Raw genomic sequence first — 23,991 nt, 5'->3', positions numbered from 1 at the left:
GTTCTGCCTGTTTCTTCTGCCATGGCTTTGCCATGTTGATGTTTTGGGCAGAGCCTGCATTTGCTGCCTCTCTGATGTACCTGTTGCCAATCAAGAACCCATCCAGCTGTGAGTCTCTCACCTGCCCGCCCCTCTTTTCCCATTTCAGGATGATGCACAAGAGGAGCACGGTGGGCAAACCTGACCACAAGGACCTGAGCGAAAACATGGCCGCCACCCAAAGCCTTTCCCACATGATCGCCGACTGCAAGAAGCTCTTCCAGGTAAGTTTGCTGCTGTATTTGCCATTGAACCTGGAGCTGTTGGGTGCCAAGGTGACGACAATGCTCAACAAAACATTTCAGAAGTTTATTCATATTGGCTTGCTGTGAGTTTTTGGGCTGCATGGCCATGTTCCAGTATCATTCTCTCCTGATGTTTCACCTGCATCTGTAGTTAAGGGCATCTTCAGAGGTTCTGTTGGAAGTGAGGCAAGTGGTGTGTGTGTTTGTGTGTGTGTATGTATATATGTATGTGTGTGTGTGTGTGTGTATAAGTCTTGGGTGGTTTCGTTCATTAATTTCGTAATTTGTTATTAATTCGTATTTAAATTAGCTTACGATCCAATATTGAGCCATTCAGGACTACTGTGAGGAGTAATTAAAAATCAAAACAATTTTTCCAATTTATTTCGTATTGTTTCGTAATTGTTTCGTAATTGGTTCGAAATTGTTTCGAAATTGTTTCGTAATTGTTTCGTAATTATTTCCGTATGTCTGGTGCAAGTTTTATAGTTGTTGTTTGTTTTATCAATGATAAAAAATGAATTATCACACCAACAGTCAACAACAGAGGGAGAGGGAAGCTTCAGAAGTTCCCCATCTCCCATTTGGAGGGTTTTTTAGCGTATTGCGCAATCGCGTCCGCCATTAACGAATCGATTCGTAATTTTACGAAATTTCGTATATTTCGAACTTTTTCAAAGGAAAATTTCAGAATTCTTTAAAAAAACAAAACACAAGGGCCCCCCTAAAAATGAAACGAGTTTAGAACCAAATTTTTCCGTAGTTACCCAAGCCTAATACACACACACACACACACACACACCTGTGGAATGATGTCCAGGGTGGGAGAAAGAACGCTTGTCTGTTTGAAGCAAGTGTGAATGTTGCAATGAGCAAGCTTGAATAGCATAGTGTAGCCATGAAGCTGCAAAGTCATTCAGTGAGGGTATCTGCTTAGAAGGAGCCTGCCCATTGTTGCCTGGAGTCACCCTCTGATTGGGAGGTGTTAACTGGCCCTTGATTCCTTGCTGTCTGGAGTTCCCCTGTTTTTGAGTGTCTTTCCTTATTTATTCATATAGACTGGCCACAATCCTGAATCAAGAAACAGGCCATTCCCAAATTGCAAACTTCCGATTTACAAACCACTCCTAGTTAACAACTTGCTTTGTTTGTAATTTGGGGACTGCCTGTACGTGGAAGCCCTTGCATGCATGGAAAGAAAGGGTTGGCCAGATGTTGCCCCATGTACTTGCGGTCCCCTCGCTTTTCGTCAATGTGTTCATGGACGGCTTGCCTCCCCAGATCCCACACGAGATGCTTCTCCAGCTGTGCAGTTCCTATGTCTCGGCCGAGGCTCAACCGCTCTCCTCTTTGGAGCTAAAATCCCCAGATGAGTTGGAGGCCAGTCTCCAAGGGCTGCTGAAGGACTCCTCGGAGCGCTTCAAGGGCTGGCTCAGCACCGCCGGGCCCCGGAACACGGAGCTCTCCTGCAAGAAGGTGAGGGAAGGTCCCAAGGGAAGGCCCAGCCATGAGGGATTTCGAGACATGAGAGAAGAATTCCCACTCAACGTGGAAACCTGTCTTGGCAAGGAGGTGCTTGGGAGAAAGGCCTGACCCTTGAGATCCAACAGGTCTCCAGCAAGAGGCCTTTGGAGGACAAGATGGGCTCCCCATATGGTCATCCATCAGCTGCCTGGTTGACCAGCTCAATAATGAGAACAATAAAAACAAAAAGAACAACAACAACAACTGGAAAAATGATAGTCATTGGAGGCCGGGTGGGCTTACCATAGGCTCAATCATAAGCTGCCTGGTTGACCATCTCAGTAATAATAATAATTATAACAACAACAACAACAAGATGCCATTGGTGGTAAGGGTGTGTTTACTATAGGCTTAACCCCGGGCTGCCTGGTTGACTATCCCAATAATGAGGAGGAGGGGTGGGGGGCAGGAGGAAAAGTAGTCGTCATTGAAGGCCAGGTGGGCTTACCATAAGCTCAATCATAAGCTGCTTGGTTGATTATCTCAACAACAAGAAGAACAGCAGCAGCAGCAGCAGCAGCAACAACAACAACAGCAACAACAGTAACATGATGCCATTGGTGACAAGGGTGTGTTTACATTGGCTCATTCATAGGCTGTCTGGTTGACCATCCCAATAATGAGTAGTAGTAGTAGAAGAAGAAGTAGTACTCGTCATGGAAGGCCAGGATGTGTTTACCATAGGCTTATCCATGGGCTGCCTGGTTCACCATCATAGTAGTATTAGTACTACTAGTAGTATGTAATTGAATGCCAGGGTGTTTACCATGGGCTTATACATAGGCTAGGAGCCCCCGGTGGCATAGTGGGTTAAACCCCTGTGCCGCAGGACTGAAGACCGACAGGTCACAGGTTTGAATCCGGGGAGAGCGTGGATGAGCTCCCTCTGTCAGCTCCAGCTCCTCATGCAGGGACATGAGAGAAGCCTCCCACAAGGATGATAAAACATCAAAACATCCGGGCAATGTCCCCTGGGCAACGTCCTTGCAGACGGCCAATTCTCTCACACCAGAAGTGACTTGCAGTTTCTCAAGTTGCTCCTGACACGACAAAAAAATAAATAAAATAAAAATACATAGGTTGCCTGGTTGACTATCTCAACAACAACAAAAACAATTATGGTTGTTGTTTTTGTTGTTTGATTTCCTGCCTCTTCATGCAGCCCATTCCGGAGCACCCCTTCTCACCCTGAGTGTCCCCCCAATAATGCCAAGCCTCCTCCTTTGCCTCTCCCTCCTTTGTGCAGGTGGGGGACGGCCACCCGCTGCGGCTGTGGAAGGTGTCCACGGAGGTGGAGGCTCCCCCACATGCCGTGCTGCACCGTGTGCTGAGAGAGCGTCACCTTTGGGACGAGGACCTGCTCCAAGGGAAGGTGGTGGAGGCCCTGGACAAGAACACCGAGGTCTACCACTACGTGACTGACAGCATGGCCCCCCACCCAAGGAGGGACTTCGTGGTCCTCCGGTGAGGAAACCCAGGCATCTTCAGGCAGACTCCTGCTTTCCTGCCTCGTCTTCTCTTCCCATCTCAGCTTTTGTCTTCTCTTCGTCCTTCCCCCTCCCCTCTCTTTTCTTCCCTTCTCCTCACTTCCTTTCAGTTCCTTTCCCTTTGCTTCCCTTCCCTTCCTTTCCCTCCCCCTTTTGCTTTTCCCTTCCCTTAATTCCTTCGTTCCCTTCGTTTTCTTTCACTTCCTTTTCCTTCTCTTTCCCTCACTTTTCTCCTTTTCCTTTCCGTTTCCCTCCTTCCTTAGCTTCCATTTCCTTCTCTTTGCTTCCCTTCTCTTCCCTTTCCTTTCTTTCACTTTGCCTTCCTCGTTCCTTTGATTCCTTTTCCATGGCTTCCTTTCCCTTTCCCTTTCCCTTTTCTTTTCTTTCTTTCTTTCTTTCTTTCCCTCCCCTTCCCCCCTCCCTTTCCCCTCCCCCTCCCCCTCCCCTCCCCCTTCCCCCTCCCCCTCCCCCTCCCCTCCCCTCCCCCTTCCCCTCCCCCCTCCCCCTTCCACTCCCCCTTCCCCTTCCCCTTCTTCCCCTCCCCCTCTCCCTTCCCCTTCCACTTCCCCTCCCCCCTCCCCCTTCTCCTTCCCCTCCCCCTCCCCCTTCCACTCCCCCTTCCCCTTCCCCTTCTTCCCCTCCCCCTCTCCCTTCCCCTTCCACTTCCCCTCCCCCTCCCCCTTCTCCTTCCCCTTCCCCTCCCCCTTCCACTCCCCCTTCCCCTTCACCTTCTTCCCCTCCCCCTCTCCCTTCCCCTCCCCCTTCCACTCCCCCTTCCCCTTCTTCCCCTTCCCCTTCCCCTCCCCTTCCTCCTTTCCCTTCCTTCCTTTGCTTCCCTTCACTTCCCAGCAGTGGATGACCCAATGCCGTTGTGCCTCTTTCCACTGCAGGAAGTGGCGGACGGACCTTCCTCGGGGGGGCTGCCTCCTGGCCTCGGCCTCCTTGGACTACAAGAAGCTTCCCCTGGAGTCGGGGGGTCCGGGCGGTGGTCCTGGCCTCCCAGTTCCTGGTGGAGCCCTGCGGGATGGGGCGCTCCAGGGTGACCCACCTCTGCCGCACGGATCTCAGGTGAGGCTCCAAACATCGGTGTGGCGGGGGGAGGAGACTAAAAGTTCTGCTTGAACCCTCCAATCTCAGGCCTTGCAACCCAATGGGCCTTGAACACAGTGAGGAAATGTGTCCTTATAAAGAAAGGTGTTTAACACCTATCCCACCTTCCAGTCACCCTGCAGCCTGGGGAACTTGGGAGAGTGAGCCAGGCAACCCACCAAACCTCACCTTGTTCTTAAATGATGCCAGGTCAGTCAACAGAAGACACATATCATAGAATCATAGAATCCAAGAGTTGGAAGAGACCTCCTGGGCCATCCAGTCCAACCCCATTCTGCCAAGAAGCAGGAATATTGCATTCAAATCACCCCTGACAGATGGCCATCCAGCCTCTGTTTAAAAGCTTCCAAAGAAGGAGCCTCCACCACACTCCGGGGCAGAGAGTTCCACTGCTGAACGGCTCTCCTTACAGTCAGGAAGTTCTTCCTAATGTTCAGATGGAATCTCCTCTCTTGTAGTTTGAAGCCATTGTTCCCTTGCGTCCTAGTCTCCAAGGAAGCAGAAAACAAGCTTGCTCCCTCCTCCTTGTGGCTTCCTCTCACATATTTATGCATGGCTATCATATCTCCTCTCAGCCTTCTCTTCTTCAGGCTAAACATGCCCAGTTCCCTAAGCCGCTCCTCATAGGGCTTGTTCTCCAGACCCTTGATCATTTAGTCGTCCTCCTCTGGACACATTCCAGCTTGTCAATCTCTCTCTTGAATTGTGGTGCCCAGAATTGGACACAATATTCCAGATGTGGTCTAACCAAAGCAGAATAGAGGGGTGGCATTACTTCCTTAGATCTAGACACTATGCTCCTATTGATGCAGGCCAAAATCCCATTGGCTTTTTTTGCCGCCACATCACATTCCTGGCTCATGTTTAACTTGTTGTCCACGAGGACTCCAAGATCTTTTTCACACGTACTGCTCTCAAGCCAGGCGTCACCCATTCTGTATCTTTGCATTTCATTTTTTCTGCATTTTTTCTTCTATGATATCCTCAAGGATGAAGGGACTGACCTGGCATGCTTCACTGAAACCAGGCTGGGAGTTGGTAGTGCGCCAACCTGGGCCCAGCCAGGTACTGTGTCAGTGAGCAGGTAGCTGTGCTCAATCAAGACCCCTTTAACCTGGCCAGAGCACCTATTAGGGAGCTGAATCACCTTGAGTGTGTGTACCTGAGTCTCAAAACCAGGGATAGACCAGGGATTCTGTTTGTGTACCGTCAGGAGTTCATGGTATCCATGACAAACATTTCCAGTCATTTAGTTCATTCTCTGATTTAACCCATTTTTTGTCCCTCCCAATTCCAGTTCTATTAATAATAATAGTCTAATAATAACGTATTTCTTTGACCGCTTCTTCTCCTTCTCTTTCTCCAGAGGTCGGTCCCCAGACTGGTACAACAAGGTCTTTGGCCACCTGTGTGCGATGGAGCTGGCCAGGATCCGCGACTCGTTCCCCACACTCAACCCGAGCGGACCAGAGACGAAGATCTGAAGGCGTGCCATCTTGGGACACTGCTGGTGCTACCGGAGGAAGAAGAGAGGAGCTGCAAATGAGCCTTCACTCCATGGAGGAGGATATATCTCCCCATCGCCTGTGTCTTGTTGGTGCTCCATTGTGTTGCTTGGTTCAGCAATGCGTCTCCTTGCTTGGGAAGGGTCTGGGATCCTCCAAAGCACCCCTCCATTGGGTAATAATGGCTGTGTAATGACCACTAGTGGTGATGGCATCATATGGATGATCCAAGGGACCAGGAAGAGTGAGGCAGAACATGACACGTTGAACTGGAGATGTGATATCAAGGAGGGCTTGCACCTCGTTGCTTAGTGCAAGGATGGCCACCAATATGTCTAGAAAGTCATGTTGTTGAAGGCTTTTCCTGGTCAGAATCATTGGGGTGTTGTTGTGTGGTTTCCAGGCTGTGTGACCAACGTGTTTTAGCAGCATTTTCTTCAGATGTTTCGCCTGCATCTGTGGTTAATGTCATCTGCAGAGAATCTGATGGCAGTCAAGCAAGTGGAGTATAGATACCTGTGGAATAATCTCCAGGGTGGGAGGAAAGAACCATTGCCTGTGAAAACAGGTGTGAAGGGTGCAATTGGCAAGCTAGATTTGTGTGTGTTGAGTGGGATCCACCCATGAACATGGGAGTGGGGCATCTGCATGGAAATAGCCTGGCCTTTGTTCCCTTTGTATTGTTGTTTGCCTTGGAGACATCCTTAGCCTGGGTGGTGCTCAACGGCTTAGGGCCCAGAGACCCAGAGACCTCCTGTGCCTGAGCAGCATTCCTTATTCTCTCTCTTGATTCTAGTATTTTTCTATACTGGTTGTTAAATTTTGTTCATTTCCTTTATGTCCACAAGCACATAAGACAATTTCAACAGAATGCTACTAGAACTTGACCAGAGAGCCCAGAAACCACACAAATCCCCAACAAGATAATCGTTTCCTCTCACCATTGCTTTCCAAATCAACTGCAACACACAACAAGTGTCCATGTTTGGTCCCCAAACTGGTGATTTCAACGAATGCATGCAATGAGGTATCTGGTTGCCTGTTGATGTCTTCTTCTTGAGCTTGCTTTGGGTTAGACCTTTTTTACTTTGTGGCTGGGAAAGGTCTTCCTTTTGCTCCTCAAATTGAACAGAACACAACTCCACATCTCCATTCAACCCCTGGCTTTGAAGATTGGCTTTGAGGGTTCAATTTAGGAGACCATATGAAGTTATTCATTCGTGACTCTATCTCAGGCATGGGCCAGCTTGGGCCCTCCAAATGTTTTGGGCTTCAAAAAGGTCTTCCTTTTGCTCCTCAAATGTCAACAGAACACAACTCCATCCCTCCATTCAACTCCTGGCTTTGAAGGTTGGCTTTGAGGGTTGAAGTCAGGAGACCATATGAAGTTATGCATTCATGACTTTATCTCAGGAATGGGTAAACATGGGCCCTACAGGTGCTTTGGACTTCAAAAAGGTCTTCCTTTTGCTCCTCAAATGTCAACAAAGCAGAACTCCATCCCTCCATTCAACTCCTGGCTTTGAAGGTTGGCTTTGAGGGTTGAAGTCAGGAGACCATATGAAGTTATGCATTCATGACTCTATCTCAGGAATGGGTAAACATGGGCCCTCCAGGTGCTTTGGACTTCAAAAAGGTCTTCCTTTTGCTCCTCTAAATGTCAACAGAACACAACTCCATCCCTCCATTCAGTTCCTGGTTTTGAAGGTCGGCTTTGAGGGTTCAATTCAGGAGACCATATAAAGTTATGCATTCATGACTCTATCTCAAGCATGGGCCAACTTCAGCCCTCCTCTAGGTATTTTGGACTTCAAAAAGGTCTTCCTTTTGCTCCTCAAATTTCAACAGAACACAACTCCACATCTCCATTCAACCCCTGGCTTTGAAGATTGGCTTTGAGGGTTCAATTTAGGAGACCATATGAAGTTATTCATTCGTGACTCTATCTCAGGCATGGGCCAGCTTGGGCCCTCCAAATGTTTTGGGCTTCAAAAAGGTCTTCCTTTTGCTCCTCAAATGTCAACAGAACACAACTCCATCCCTCCATTCAACTCCTGGCTTTGAAGGTTGGCTTTGAGGGTTGAAGTCAGGAGACCATATGAAGTTATGCATTCATGACTTTATCTCAGGAATGGGTAAACATGGGCCCTCCAGGTGCTTTGGACTTCAAAAAGGTCTTCCTTTTGCTCCTCTAAATGTCAACAGAACACAACTCCATCCCTCCATTCAGTTCCTGGTTTTGAAGGTTGGCTTTGAGGGTTGAAGACCAAAACACCCGGAGGACCCAAGTTGACCCATGCCTGCTCTATTTTGATGTAGGCTCTTGGTGAAAACCTGGGAAGATCTTGCCTTCCTCCTTTGTGTCCCTCCTTCCCTTCTCTTTTAGTCCAAGCCTGAACATCCCTGGCCAATTCCTAGCAATGTTACAAACCTTGTCTAACTCTTGCAGCTTTGGCTCAAGTTGTCCCCAGATAAGAATGAGCTTATCCTTACACAACATCAGTGGTGGTTTGTGGGCAGTGCTGGTAGCCAATTTTGTTCATTTCCATGGTTTCTTCCTTTCTGTTGAAGTAGTCCATGTGCTTATGTATTTCAACGACTTCTCTATGTAGCCTGACAGAGTGGTCCAGAATATCCGTGTTCCCAAATAATAATATTTTTTGTGTTTTGCTATTGGTGATTTTTCTGGATGAATCAGCCTGCGGTGTCTTTCATGTCGAGAATATTTTCCTCAGATGGTGCTTGAGACAATACGAGTGTGACCATGGGCCAGAATAGCCAAATGGGGAAAGTGTTTGTTTTTGACCAGTGTAAATGAATGCCAGAAAATAGAGATGACGTCTTGCAGAGGAAGCCATGTTTGTGAAGTTGAGAATGGTGAAAAAATAGGGAAGAATGTCAACTGATGACCAAGTGTGTCTCTAGGAGAGATTGCAGCATGTGTGTGGCTTGCAAAGCAGTGTTGTAAATATATATATATATATATATATATATATATATATATATATATATAGTATAGTATTATGTGTGTGAAGTGCATGTAGAAAGGGATCACGGAAGCCAGGAATGCATTGTTTGTTGCTCTTGTATTGCTATCTGTGTGCAAATTGCAAAAAGCAAGCAACTGGGATGTCGGAGATTCTAGATTAGTGTTTGATACAAACAAAGGTTCCCAGAAATCTAGTGCAATAATATATTTTAAGACTGATGAGGAATGAGGCAGAGCTGTTGAAGGGCAAGAGGAGATGCTATATCCTTAATGCATAAACTTTATTACTGGTCCCAGATAGAGTTGAGCCATTCAATTGAAGGCAGTTCTGCAAGGTTCACTTACATAGGATCCAATGGTTCTACTCTGGGATTGACAAGAAGGCAGAATACATTATATTATGTAACATGACTTTTGGTTCCTGGGTTATCAGTCATTTCCTAATTGGTTCTATTCTTATTCTTATATGCAGACGATGCTGTGCTATTGTCCTTATCTAGTATCGGCCTTAAAGGTTTAATGCCTTGCTTTGCCAATTACTGTGCGTTCCTGGGTTATCAATGTCATTTCCTAATTGGTTCTATCATAAAAACATGAAAAAGTTTATTAAACAGCAAAAGCTTTGTCCTGCTGTAGTGCATTTTCCTATTTCAACATGGAAAATGTCCTCCTCACAGCCTCTGGAGTTTGGAGAGTCTGGAAAAGGCGGTCTTGGATATCGTTTGTGTTTTGTTCTATCGTAAAAACACGAGAAGAATTGATTAAATTGTTTTTGTTGGAGGGACAGTAGTATATTTTGCTCTAATGAAAATGAACAAAATCTGGCTACCAGAATTAAAAAAAAACTCTAAAATTAGAACAGCACAACAACAGAGAGGAAACAAACAAGGACATCTAATCACCTCTCAACAAAAGATTGCCCCAGGCATTGCCAGGCCATTATATGCTAATCAAGGTGGCCAGTTGAACCATTCCCTCCTAGCTCCAGCAGACAAGAGTCCTTTGTCCCACCCTGGTCATTCCACAGATATATAAACCCATTGTCCTAATTCCAACAGACCTCACTACCTCTGAGGATGCTTGCCATAGATGCAGGCGAAACGTCAGGATAGAATGCCTCTAGACCATGGCCATATCGCCCGAAAATACCTACAACAACCCAGGAAGAGAACATTTTTCAAATTTTGTTACATAGTGTTATTGAACGGGGAGTCAACTTGTAAATAAACCCAGTTGATTCAATAGGTCTCCAGTTGGGACTAAACTAGGATTTGAAGCCATGATCTGTGGAGAAGGACCATTATCCTTCCCAAATGTATCTTCTGACTTTGGCTAATGCTGGCCTGTGAGTAGCTCAACCTTATTATTTTTGCTCTTAACAAGGGACTCAATTGACTGTAGACTGCATTCCGCCGGAAAGCAAGAAATCCCGATTTTGTAGAAAACGTAACCACCTTTTTACTCTTGGTCTCGTCACCTCTTTGTTTATCCCTTTTCTTCTTCTTTTTGAATGGAAAAACTTGTATTCTGTTTGTGGTTCTCTTTTATCGGTGTTACTAAACTCCTGGAGGAATCATTTTTGTTGTTTTCTCAAGCGACATAAATGTTTCCTTTCTTATCGAGCTATAAATATTGTACAGTCAGAATATTAATTTAATATATAACATGGGTTGTGCATGGAAGACGTTGACCAGCGAGAGAGAGAGAGAGAGAGAGTGAGTGTGAAAGAGCAAACAAGGTGTGTTTTGTATTTAATAATATTTTTGTACTATACTACAGAGTGCCTAAAGGAAACGGAAGTATAAATAAAAGTACTAACATGGCTCCGGTGTTTTTTAATCTCCGTCATCACTACGTTTTGGGCGAAACGACACCTCCAAATGTCGGTATTCCTGAGAATGCAGTCACTGCAATGTGCCGTTACATATGACAAAGGATGCACAAAAATGAGTGAAATAATTAATGCTGAAATAATAGAATATTTTTGAAGTCCTGGAATATTGAGTCCAATTCTGGGCACCACAATTCAAGAGAGATATTGACAAGCTGGGATGTGTCCAGAGGAGGGTGACTAAAATGATCAAGGGTTTGGAGAACAAGCCCTATGAGGAGTGGCTTAAGGAGCTGGGCATGTTTAGCCTGAAGAAGACAAGGATGAGAGGAGATAGGATAGCCATGTATAAATATGTGAGGAAGCCACAGGGAGGAGGGAGCAGATCAAGGGACTGGAGAACAAGCCCTATGAGGAGTGGCTTAAGGAGCTGGGCATGTTTAGCCTGAAGAAGAGAAGGCTGAGAGGAGATAGGATAGCCATGTATAAATATGTGAGGAAGCCACAGGGAGGAGGGAGCAGATCAAGGGACTGGAGAACAAGCCCTATGAGGAGCGGCTTAAGGAGCTGGGCATGTTTAGCCTGAAGAAGAGAAGGCTGAGAGGAGATATGATAGCCAGGTATAAATATATGAGAGGAAGCAACAGGAGGAGGGAGCAAGCTTCCTTTCTGCTTCCTTGGAGACTAGGACGCAATGGAGCCATGGCTTCAAACTACAAGAGAGGAGATTCCACCTGAACATGAGGAAGAACTTCCTGACTGTGAGAGCCATTCAGCAGTGGAACTCTCTGCCCCGTAGGGAGTGTGGTGGAGGCTCCTTCTTTGGTGGCTTTTAAGCAGAGGCTGGATGGCCATCTGTCAGGGGTGATTTGAATGCAATATTCCTGCTTCTTGGCAGAAAGGAGTTGGACTGGATGGCCCAGGAGGTCTCTTCCAACTCTTTGATTCTAGGATTCTACGATCATTCAATATTCTGTGAATTACATTGTTAAGATTCCTGTTTTATTATCCAACCCTCCTTGGTGGGCATGGTTTAAACTTTTGCAAAACCAATGGGGAAACTTCAGGGGCTTCATCTCACTAGCTTGTGATGAAAATGCAACCAACTTTGGGAGGTTTCCGATGCTTTCAGAATTTAAACAAAAAGTATTGGGTGAGTGTTTTGTGGCCAGAGGTTTAGCATAGCTGGCAAATCATCAGCAACTATAAGATCTATCAACTGAAAGGTTGCAAGTTCGAAGCCCCAGGTTGGCATGAGTGGCCGACCATCAGCCCTGCTCACTGTTTACCTAAGCAGTTCGAAAACAGCTTTCACTGTAATTAGAAAAATTAGGCACTGCTAAAGCGGGGAAGGTGTTTTACAACGCCATAAAGAAAGAAGATCAGGAAATACTGGACAACCAAAAGGAAGGAGGAAGTCCTGATGGCTCTTCGTCATAGAGAATGGATCAAGCCCAACCGTCCATGGCATCAAAGTAACACCTCCTTCTGTTCTGTCTGTCTGTGTACTGTCTATACAAACAGTATTGAATGTTTGCCGTGTATGTGTACTTGTGATCTGCCCTGAGTCCCCTTCGGGGTGAGAAGGGCGGAATATAAATGAAGCGCTATTATTATTGTTATCGTTATTCAGTCTTTGTGTGGGCGCAGCCCTGCGTTTCTTAATATCTGTTTGTATATACAAATCTTACGAAATAGATCCGATATCCGAAAGAGAAACGACATTCTGCACAGTCCTAATAAACAAACATGCATTAAGACCAATGTTTGCAACATCTTTGCATTGGGCATCGAAATCCAAACATAGCTTTCCCCAGAAAGATGCCAAACCCACCTAGACAAGTATATGCACCGTCACAAGGAAAATGCATACGCGGCTTGGAAAACTAGAAGGTCAGAGGGCATTTCTGAATCTGGTCTTCTGCAAATCCGATTTGCAGAAGATTCGAAATGCATGCAGTAGAGACATCAGCCATCAACAATAGGCAAGTTGACCAACATATTCTGTTTTCCAGCATAATACAAATATCCACTGAATACACAACATATGTGGCTCCATGGTCAATGCACAACATGCAAAGGCCGAGTGTAAAAGCAATGCATGTTCATATGCTAATTGGTATGCTTTAAAGTGCTCTATTTTCACTGTGATGACCAGGATTTAGTCATCAATTAAATAAAGAAATGAGTCTCGATATGGCACGCCATTTATGCCAATTCACGTCAACAACAGGATGCCGGAAAATATGTAGGCAACCCATTCTTCCCCAATTGAGGAACAGTTTCTTCTCTGGCTCATCCATGCCAACCTTCAGTTGAGGTTCATCCTAGAGGTTCTCGGTCATGAGACAATAGGGATTGTGTTTGCAGCAGCAGAGATCTGCAATCCAGATATCTCAGGGTTTCTTCCACGTCTTCATGGGCTTCCAAGGTGGAGGGTCAGGCGGTGGTGGTGCTGCTTTGCAAGGACAACAAGCCCAAGCTGTTGGCCTGGGTTTCCTGCAAGGAGGCCCTTTTCTTCTGCAGGAACTGCTTGAGCTTCTCCTGGAAGGAGGGGGCGGTGAGTGTATACAGGATGGGGTTCAGGGTGCTGTTAATGGGTAGGATGAAGACCACCACCCATGAGGTCACGGTGCCTGGTGTTTGGGGAGAGGGCAGACATCACATTAGGTTGTAGTTATCACCCTGGTCTATAGATAATATCCAATGAGTGTGGTGAGACAGAGAGAGAGAGAAAAGGTTAGATGGATGACTGGATGGATGGATAGATAGATATGCTGTAGAATCCTAAAGTTGGAAGAGACTCCAAGTTCAACCCTCTCTTGCAATCCAGGAAAACGCCATTCAAGCCCTCCCAATAGATAGATAGATAGATAGATAGATAGATAGATAGATAGATAGATAGGACAAATAGATAGATCCATTATGTGAGTGGAAATAGATGATAGATAGAGGTAGATAGATGATAGATAGATAGATAGATAGATAGATAGATAGAGATATGAGATGAGACAAACAGATGGATGGATAGATAGATGGATGAATAGATGACAATTAGACAGACAGACTGAGATGATAGAGATGGGGAATGGATAGATAGGATCAATAGACATGATAGGTAGATAAACATGAATGGATGGGTAGATGGATGGACAGACAGATGACAGACAAGAGATGAGATGAGATGATATGATAGAGATCATGGATCCAACATCAGATGTCTGGTCTATAGATAATATCCAATGGCAGGTGTGAGTGGTGAGACAGAGAGAGAGAAAAGAGGATAGATGGATGACTGGATGGATGGATAGATAGATATGCTGTAGAATCCTAAAGTTGGAAGAGACACCAAGTCCAACCCTCTCCTGCAATCCAGGAAAACACCATCCAAGCCCTCCCAATAGATAGATAGATAGATAGATAGATAGATAGATAGATAGATAGATAGGATAAATAGATAGATCCATTATGTGAGTGGAGATAGATGATAGATAGATAGATACTAGATGATAGATAGATAGATAGATAGATAGATAGATAGATAGAGATATGAGATGAGACAAACAGTTGGATGGATGGATGGATGGATGGATGGATGGATGGATGGATAAATAGATGACAATTAGATAGACAGACAGACAAACTGAGATGATAGAGATGGGGAATGGATAAATAGTATCAATAGACATGATAGGTAGATAGACATGGATGGATGGATGGATGGACGGATAGATGACAGACAAGAGATGAGATGAGATGAGATGATAGAGAAGATGGATCCAATATCAGATGTCAGTGGCAATAGATGATAGATAGATAGATAGATAGATAGATAGATAGATAGATGATAGACAGACAAACAGACATGAGATGAGATGATAGACAAATAAAGATGATGGATGGATGGATGGATGAATAGACAGATATGATTAAAAGAGACTATATATATATTCTCTCCAATGAATTTAATTGCGGATAATTGTTTTATGAATAGGTATGTCCCTGTTGCTAGAACAATGCTTAGAACTCCAACACACTGTTCTTCTACCTTCTATTCCCCATTCTTTCCAACAAGACATATTTATTTCACTGCAGGCTACCAACTTTATTCATTGAATTCTTTTCTTCCTTCCCATCCTGGTATATCTTTTTGGTAATGGTGGAAGAGCCATAGGGATTTTGCCGCACATCATGATGTCATTTCCTGCATTTGAACAGTTGAAGCCCCTACCTGGGATCTCCACGTCCAGCAAGGAAAGGAGCTTCAGGATGAAAATGGGGATCCAGCAGAGAGCGTTAGTGAAGACAATGAAGAAGAACCTCTTGGCCAGCGCCACCTCCATGGAGAGGACATTCTGCTTAGCCGCCTGGGCCGCTGTGGTGTGGATGGAGCGGAACATGCCGCTGTAGGCAAAGGTCACCAGGAGGAAGGCCACCAAGTTCAGACCTGGCATGGAAGGGACGGAAGGGGAAATGAGGTGGCACCAGGTGCTGTGGAGCGCTCTTTGGAGACTCTGGATTTGGCTCCTCAGGCCTCAAGTTAAGGGCAACAAAAGAGGAGAAGAGGAAATATAAATTTTTACAAAACTAGTAAAAAAAAAAAAAGCAGACATAGTCATTTTAGGCACATAAAGAAATTGAAGAAGGAAGGAAGGATAGAAAGATTGAAGGAAGGAAAGAGAAAGAACGGGAATGGAAGGAAGGATCAAAGGAAGGAGGGAAGGAAGGAAGGAAGGAAGGAAGGAAGGAAGGAAGGAAGGAAGGAAGGAAAGAAGGCAGGCAGGCAGGCAGGCAGGCTTCTGTAGAGGAAAGACCAAAGGAAGGAAGGAAGGAAGGAAGGAAGGAAGGAAGGAAGGAAGGAAGGAAGGAAGGAAGGAAGGAAGATTGGAAGCAAGGAAGGGAAGGGAAGGGAAGGGAAGGGAAGGGAAGGGAAGGGAAGGGAAGGGAAGGGAAGGGAAGGCAGGCAGGCAGGCAGGATGGAAAGAAGACTGGAAGGAAGGAAAAAAGAAAGGAAGACAGGAAGAAAAGAAGGGAGGAAGGATCAAAGGAAGGAAAGGACAGAAGACACGAAAGAAAAAAGGTAGGAAGGATCAAAGGAAGGAAGGAAGGACAGAAGACAGGAAGGAAGGAAAGAAGGAAGGAAGATACGAAGAAAAGAAGGATTGATGGAAAGAAGGAATACAGGAAGGAAAGAAGCAAGGAAGACTCCAACAAGTCTGAGCTGAATAACAGATTGTCAAAACAACCAAATAATGAATAATCACAATGGTGAGTATGAATGTTAATGAATGTATGTGTAGCGAATGCTGAGTATATGTGATGCTCTCCCTTTGATCTCTGTAATCAATATAGCTATTCTAAAACCATTACTGGGTCTGTGTGTACTTCTTTCTCTAAAAGTCCCAGATACACTATGTCCCACTGAAGATGGACGAACTAAGGTTTTCAAGGCTCAAAAAGTATTGATGATGACTTTCCTTACCCAGGAATATCCCGGCGGAGTATCCCCGGGCGCCAGGGCTCTCGTTGGGGTGGGACTGGAGTGGGAAGCAGACCCCATTGCTGCCGTAGTAGACCCCGAAGGTCTCTTTGCAGGAGAAGGGCAGCAAGGTGAGAGAGAGGCCCAGGAGCCAGAGCAGGGCCAGGGAGAGGCGGGTGCGGCGCTCGCTGGCCCCATAGCGGCCGAAGGGGAAGGCAATGCAGAGGTACTTCTCCAGGGTCATGTAGGTCAGGAGCAGGACAGAGACCTCGGCCGAGAGAACGGCCAGGCTGCCCACCAAATGGCAGGAGTGGCTGGACATCCAGGCCTGGGCGTGGCGGTTGTATTCTCCGGAGAACTTGAGGTCAAAGGCGCCCAGGAAGAAGAGGTAGGCACCCATCAGGCAGTCAGCACCTGTGGCATGGAGGAAGGAAGGAAGGAAGGAAGGAAGGAAGGAAGGAAGGAAGGAAGGAAGGAAGGAAGGAAGGAAGGGAGAATAACCTTGTTATTTGCTCTGCGGAGTAGAGTTAGGATTAGGGCAACCTCTATGAGAACAACTTAGGGTGTTAGGTAAGTTTAGCTCCCGTAAGAGAAGAATAAGATGGTTTGATGGTTATCTTTAAATATCTGAAAGGATGCCACTTAGAGGATGATGTGAGCTTGTTTTCGGCTGCTCCAGAGACTAGATTCCAAGGCTGTTTGGTAGATCCATGATGCTGGGTGAACTAGACTTGAACTGTCCAAGGTCCTGATTCCCACTTGAGGAGACAGTTCAGCACCACGGAGAGCTCCCTTTCAATCCTGGCATCCACTGCAAAACATCTCACTTTCAGTTGATTCCATGCAAAGCAGGGCTATTTGGTAGTTTCCATGATACTGGATGAACTAGACTTGAACTGTCCAAGGTCCTGATTCTCACTTGAGGAGACAGTTCAGCACCACGGAGAGCTCCCTTTCAATCCTGGCAGCCGCTGCAAAACTTCTCACTTTCAGTTGATTCCACGCAAAGCAGGGCTATTTGGTAGTTTCCATGATGCTGGGTCAACTAGACTTGAACTGTCCAAGGTGCTGATTCTCACTTGAGGAGGGAGTTCAGCACCATGGAGAGCTCCCTTTCAATCCTGGCAACTGCTGCAAAACATCTCACTTTCAGTTGATTCCATGCAAAGCAGGGCTATTGGGTAGTTTCCATGATGCTGTCTGAACTAGATTGAACTGTCCAAGGTTCTGATTCCCACTTGAGGTGAGAGTTCAGCACCATGGAGAGCTCCCTTTCAAGCCTGGCAACCGCTGCAAAACATCCCACTTTCAGTAACCACTGGAGAACAGATTTCAAAAATCCACACTTTGCAATATACCACATGTACTCCAATCTAATGCTCACCTAAATGACCATACCAAAATTACATTAGCATCATACAATCATCATAGTGCTGAGCCAAAGCCGAAAGGGAAGTTGCTTTAGGAGATCCTCTTTGAGGGAACTCCCTTCTCATTTAATTGTATTGGCTCAATGCTATTCCATCCTGGGATTTGCAGTTTGGTTTATTTATTTATTGTGTCCGGGCAGCCAGTCAATTATATTACATTTCTAACAGAACAAAGCAAACAAACAGACAAAATACAAAATATGTGAGTTTGGTAGTTGATTAAATGTCCTTTGACCAGTATCTGGGCCCTTGGAGTGCTTCTGGTGTTACTGCATTTGGTATCAGCCATTGGTTGAGGTTCTGGGTTTGAGCCTGCCACTTTTGGACTCTCGCTTGCTGGGGTGTTCCAGCGAGTGTCTCTGTAGATCTTAGAAAACTATGTCTGGATTTAAGTCGTTGACGTGCTGGCTGATACCCAAACAGGGGGTGGGTTGGAGATGTCTCTGCCTTGGTCCTTTCACTATTGGCTGCCACTTCCTGGCGGATGTCAAGTGGTGCAATACTGGCTAGACAGTGTAATTTCTCCAGAGGTGTAGGGCGCAGACACCCCGTGATAATGCTGCATGTCTCATTAAGAGCCACATCCACTGTTTTAGTGTGGTGAGATGTGTTTCACACCGGGCATGCATACTCAGCAGCAGAGTAGCACAGTGCAAGGACAGATGTCTTCACTATATCTGGTTGTGATCCCCAGGTTGTGATCCCCAGGCAGTTTGGTGAGGCATTTGCACCCTTTGACAGAGTAGGCTCAAAGCCTTGTAAAACTGCAACCCTACAACTCCATAGCATTGAACCAAGACAATTAAAGTGCATTAGATATACCCCAAGGTTTTCCTTTCCAACACTGGAAGCTTTGGTGCAATAACACTTTGGCTTTTAAGGAAGCAATCCTACGTAAATGTGCAGCAACTGTCATGCACACCTTTATTTTGGCCAAATCACAAGGAGTGCACTTTCCCCTGCTGCACATTTCATTCAGCAGCAAATCCTCTTTTTTCAGCTTCAGGATTTGAAAAATCAAGGTGTGTGTTAGATTCGTTGGCGCATGAGACTAGAGCCAATACGGGCAATAGAATACAGCAATGCACACCAGAAAGACAGCGAGCCAAAGAGAAAGGGTCCGCTAGCATTTGTGTGCACCCCTTTTCCGATTCCTTCTCATTATTTTTGCAGAATGGCGTCAAGGAATGCAACCTCCCCATGACACCAAGATGGAGCCATGACTTGTCTAGTCTCATAGCACTTCCTGTCCCAAATCTGTCCACCTTGGCCTCCCTTCTGCTCCATGAGCTTCTTTCCCTTCCCTTTCCAAGCCTGACCCCACGGCCTTACAGCAGAGGGACTTGATGGCCATGGTGTGCTTGCTGTGCTCCGTCACGATGAAGGACCGGGTGAAGATGACAAAGAGGTTCCCGAAGCAGGTGACGAAGGCGATGACCCAGACGGCAGCCCTGAGGACAGAACTGGCCAGCAGGTTCTCGAAGGAGGAGATCCCGTCCGTGTTGGGCTTGCAGCTGCGGACATGGGGGGCAAAGCGGCAGGACCCGAACCGCATGAAGTAGCTGCGGAGACAAGAACAAGCACTCATTCAGATCCAAAGTGAGCATATTTCAATTTTGTCAGTGGAGATAAGCATACATATTAATCTCCAGGTCTGTTCTCAAGATCCATGAGTCAGAAGATAATGTGAACATTCTCAAAGTTTGGTGAGTTCAGTGAGGGCCAAAAGCAAAACACTTTGTGCAAATTTCCAGCTCAGCTGGTAGAGCCCCAACTTGTTATAATTTGCAAGGATTCGTCGATTTGTTGCTGCAATTTGCAAAGAATAGGGACTGTGTGTGCAAGGGTGTGTTTCCATGTTCACTTATTTAGCTTCCCTTCCATTGTTTGTGGAGCCAGGACTCACCCTCCACTCTGCTTTGTATTTATCTTCTGGCTAGAAGAAACAAACTCAGTGAAATTTATCTTATTATTGTATTGTTGAAGGCTTTCATGGCTGGAATCACTAGGTTCTTGTGGGTTTTTTTGGGCTATAGGGCCATGTTCTAGAGGCATTTTCTCCTGACGTTTCGCCTGCATCTATGGCAAGCATCCTCAGAGGTAGTGAGGTCTGTTGGAATTAGGACAATGGGTTTATATATCTATGGCACCGCAATGAGTCGCCCCCGGGCTGAGAATTGAGGTATATAAGAGCAGTAAATAAATAAAATAAATAAATTTATATATCTGTGGAATGGCTGGGGTGGGACAAAGAGTTCTTCTCTGCTGAAGCTAGGTGTGAATGTTTCAGCTGACCACCTTCATTAGCATTTGAAGGCCTGGCTGAGCCTGAACGCAGCATTGCCCAAACACGAATCCAGGAACATGAAAGGCACTGCAGACTCCTTCAACCAGAGAAGTCAGCCTTACTGACTGACTTCTCTGGTTGAAGGAGTCTGCGGTGCCTTTCATGGCAGTAAGGATACGAGTAAGGATACAGTGAAATCGGAAGGACTACTCCAAAAAAAATTAGACCCTCTATCCCAAGCAACACTGGACAGGAACATCACTAGCAATGAAATAGAGGAGGTAATAAAGAAATTAAAAATAAACTCTTCACCAGGCCCCGATGGGCTCACTACAAATTTCTATAAAATTTTTCAAAAGGAAGTCACCCCTAATTTACTAATACTATATAATGAAATCATGGAAAATAAACTAATTCCAGAAACATGGAAAAAATCTGAAATTATAACAATTTTAAAACCAAACAAAGAGGGAACTGACCCCAACTCATATAGGCCTATTACTTTATGCAACGTGGACTATAAAATTTTCACAAAAATAATAGCTAATAGGCTGAAAGAGGTAATACCCACTCTAATTGAGGAAGATCAATACGGCTTTATTATAAAAAGAAAGATAGCGGACCCAATTAGAAATATCATAAATATAATTGACCATGCAACTAGAGAGAAAACAAAATTACTTCTAATAAAATTAGATGTTTACAAAGCATTCGATACAATAAATCATAATTATTTGGCTAACTTATGCGAGGAGAGTAACTTAGGAAAAAAGATATGTGGAGTAATTAAGGAACTGTATAAAGATAATCTAGCTGAAGTGATAGTAAACGGATCCAATTCTAGAACTATTGAAATCAAAAGCGGAACCAAACAAGGTTGCCCTCTTTCCCCCCTTCTCTTTGCCCTAGCAATAGAACCTTTTGCTAATCTAATCAGATCGAACAAAAACATAAAAGGATATAAGATAGAGAAGAAATAAAAATAAATTTGTATGCAGACGACGCAGTAGTGCTCATAGGTTCAATGGAGAATTCGGTAATTGAAGTAACGAAAGAAATTAAAAAATTTGAAAAGATCTCAGGCTTAACAATTAATATTGAAAAATCAGAAATCCTACCTAAAAACATGAACTGGAAGGAGGTGAAAGAAGTCCAATCTATTCTAGGGGTCAAACTGGGGGAAAAGAAGTTAAAATACTTAGGAGTGTATATACCTAAAAATCTAAATAACATAATTCAGATAAATTATAACCAACTATGGAAGAAAATAAGCAAACAGATTAACAATTGGAAAAAATGGAATTGGGATATAACAACAAGGGTGAAGACATATAAAATGATGATACTGCCCAAACTTTTGTACTTATTTCAATGCCTTCCATGTAGCATTCCTCCCAAAATAATAAAGAAATGGGATAACTCAATTAAAACATGGGTAGTAGGTTCTAGTAAAACCAGAATTGCAAATTCAATTTTTTTATACTCCACAAGAAAATGGAGGTTGGGGAGCACCTTGCCTCCAGAACTATTACGAAGCCTGTCAATTGGCTAGGTTACTTGAATTAGATATCGGTGAGCCCAAAAGATGGGTTAGGTTAGAGAAATTAACAAACGGGTGGGAATATGGATCTTGCATTATGGGGAAAATTGGGGGGAAAGAACTAAAAAACATAAAAGGAGGCCCCTTGTCATTAACAATGACTTGTTGGGGAAAATGGCAAAATAAACTCCCAGTAAATAAAATAGACAAGCTCCCAATAGGTTCCTTAGACAACAGAAAACCCCAGCTATATCGCAACATGCTAAAGAAACTGGAACAAAACGGAATAACAAAGATTGAGGACTTACTAAAACCAGACGGGACTGTAATTCAATGGGAGGAAATAAAAGATAAATGCAGGCATGGAAATTGGTTACAATGGGGAGGGCTGTCTAAAAAGCTAATAGAATTGAAGAATAAGGAAACCTCAGAAACAAATCTCGACAAAATAATAAAATGGAAAGTAGAGAGGGAGAAAGGAATCATGGGATTTATATATAACACAATCACCGAAATACAATACAACACAAAATCTACTCTAATAGAAGTCTGGAAGGAGGAATTAAGTTGCAGTGAGGGAGAAATAGACAATTGGATTAATTCAATCAATAAAATAAAACACCTAAAGATTAAAGAAATGCAACGAAAAATATTGACAAAATGGTACAGAACTCCTGTGCAACTGGCGCATATCACAAAAACGTGCCCAAAATTATGTTGGCACAACTGTGGTAAAATAGGAACATATGCCCACATGTGGTGGGAATGTGAAAAAATCCAAAAGTTCCAAGAAATAATCAGGAAAGAAATGGAGGAGCTATTAGGGATCAAGATAGAATGGAATAAGGCCCAATTTTTCACTCAGAAATTCGAAAATAAAGAGGAATATAAGGAAAGTGAGGAAATAATAAAACATATGATAGAGGGAATTAAAGCCTCAGTGGCCCTGGGCTGGAAAGACCACAAGAAACGGGATACAACAACCTGGGAAAAATATTTAGCAGATTACCTTCTTCAAGATTATATTAGCGAAAGGAAAAGTTACTATATGACGGGTCAAAGCAAAAGGACATGGAAAGCAAAATGGAAGGGTCTCATATATAGAATAAAGGGGAAAGATAAATATACGCTGTTGAACAAAACTATTCTCATGATTGAACAATTGTAATAAACACAGCTAAAGTATTTATTTGTTCCCGGGGGGGGGGGGGGGTGGTGGTGGTGGTGGTGCTGGTGGCGGGATTGGGGAAAAAACTGGTATTTTGTATGTTATTTTCAATAAAAAAAAACCTAAAAAAAAACAAACCAGAGAAGTCAGCCATAGCGGAGCACCTGAGGAACCAGCCTGGACACAGCATATTATTTGAGAACACAGAAATGCTGGACCACACCAACAACCACCATGTCAGACTACACAGAGAAGCCATTGAAATCCACAAGAAGCATGTGGACAATTTCAACAGAAAGGAAGAAACCATGAAAATGAACAAAATCTGGCTACCAGTATTAAAGAACTCTAAAATTACAACAGCAAAACAGCAGAGAGGAAACAACCAGGCACATCTTAACACCTCTCAACAAAAGATTTTCCCAGGCTCAGGCAGGCCTTCAAATGCTAATGAAGGTGGTCAGTTGAAACATTCACACCTGGCTCCAGCAGAGAAGAGCTCTTTGCCCCATCCCAGCCATTCCACAGATATATAAACTCATTGTCCTAATTCCAACAGACCTCACTACCTCTGAGGATGCCTGCCATAGATGCAGGCGAAACGTCAGGAGAAATGCCTCTAGAACATGGCCCTATATCTTATTATTAATTGATGTGTTGCTACAACTGTGCTTTGTGTGTAACTTAGCTCGCTTCCTCCTTCCCTTCCATTGCTTGTGGAGCCAGGACTCGCCCTCCACTCTGCTTTGTATTTACCTTCTGGCAGGCCTGTAGCCAGGATTTCATTTCGGGGGAGGGGGGCTGAATTTTTTTCAGGGGGGGTTTCGGGGGGGCTGAGTTTTGGGGGGGGGGAGCTGAGTCTGAGTGAAAGAGGGTCTAGCCTAGCAAACCTTTTGTATCATGACCCCAATAATACCCCCATCATGCATATGGGGTATATTGAGTATGGTGATCAGATCATGATATGAATAAACATAACAGTTTAAATAATGCACCAGTAAGGCCTTTTCGCAGACCACCATGAGAATTTCGGGGGGGGGGCTGAAGCCCCCTGAGGCCCCCCCCCCCCCCCCGGCTACATGCCTGCCTTCTGGTTAGAAGCAAACAGACTAAATCAAAACAAATCTTATTATTAATTAATTTGTTGCTGCAACTTGCAAAGAGTGTAACTTTGTTAGCTTCCTCCTTCCATTCCATTGTTTGTGGAGCCAGGACACTCCCTCCACTCTGCTTTGCATTTACCTTCCTGCTAAAAGCAAACAGATTAACTGTTTCTCACGCCAGCTTCCCAAGTAAGCAAACAATCCCCTAAATTCACATTGATTTACAAACATGAACATGGGTTTCTCTCATTTCC

At 44.7% G+C, this 23,991-nt stretch overlaps 2 protein-coding genes across 5 annotated transcripts in view; one reads left to right on the top strand and one right to left on the bottom strand.

Annotated features, from left to right (window-relative positions):
- STARD8 (StAR related lipid transfer domain containing 8) overlaps positions 1–23,991 on the top strand; it is a 302,491-nt gene that overhangs the window by 70,423 nt on the left and 208,077 nt on the right. For 3 of the 4 annotated variants that reach the window (XM_060755989.2, XM_060755988.2, XM_060755990.2), the window contains 5 exons: positions 149–263; positions 1,566–1,760; positions 3,055–3,272; positions 4,186–4,363; positions 5,772–10,722. In XM_060755989.2, coding sequence (XP_060611972.2) covers positions 149–263; positions 1,566–1,760; positions 3,055–3,272; positions 4,186–4,363; positions 5,772–5,951 — 886 coding nt within the window. In that variant the 3' untranslated portion in view covers positions 5,952–10,722. Of the gene's footprint in view, positions 1–148; positions 264–1,565; positions 1,761–3,054; positions 3,273–4,185; positions 4,364–5,771; positions 10,723–23,991 lie in introns of those variants that run through there. The other variant, XR_010910310.1, reaches the window with a different exon arrangement.
- The window catches only part of LOC132763194 (relaxin receptor 2-like), a 35,652-nt gene continuing 24,650 nt past the window's right edge, over positions 12,990–23,991 (bottom strand). The window contains exons 14-17 of the mRNA XM_060756575.2: positions 18,972–19,201; positions 16,213–16,623; positions 14,962–15,177; positions 12,990–13,366 (exon numbers count right to left, since the gene is read on the bottom strand). Coding sequence (XP_060612558.2) covers positions 13,170–13,366; positions 14,962–15,177; positions 16,213–16,623; positions 18,972–19,201 — 1,054 coding nt within the window. The 3' untranslated portion in view covers positions 12,990–13,169. The remainder of the gene's footprint in view (positions 13,367–14,961; positions 15,178–16,212; positions 16,624–18,971; positions 19,202–23,991) is intronic.

Source organism: Anolis sagrei, chromosome 10, assembly GCF_037176765.1.
Source record: "Anolis sagrei isolate rAnoSag1 chromosome 10, rAnoSag1.mat, whole genome shotgun sequence".
NCBI classification, from domain to species: Eukaryota; Metazoa; Chordata; class Lepidosauria; order Squamata; family Dactyloidae; genus Anolis; species Anolis sagrei.
Note: the sequence above shows the minus strand (reverse complement) of the source record. Positions and strands in the feature narration are given on the sequence as shown.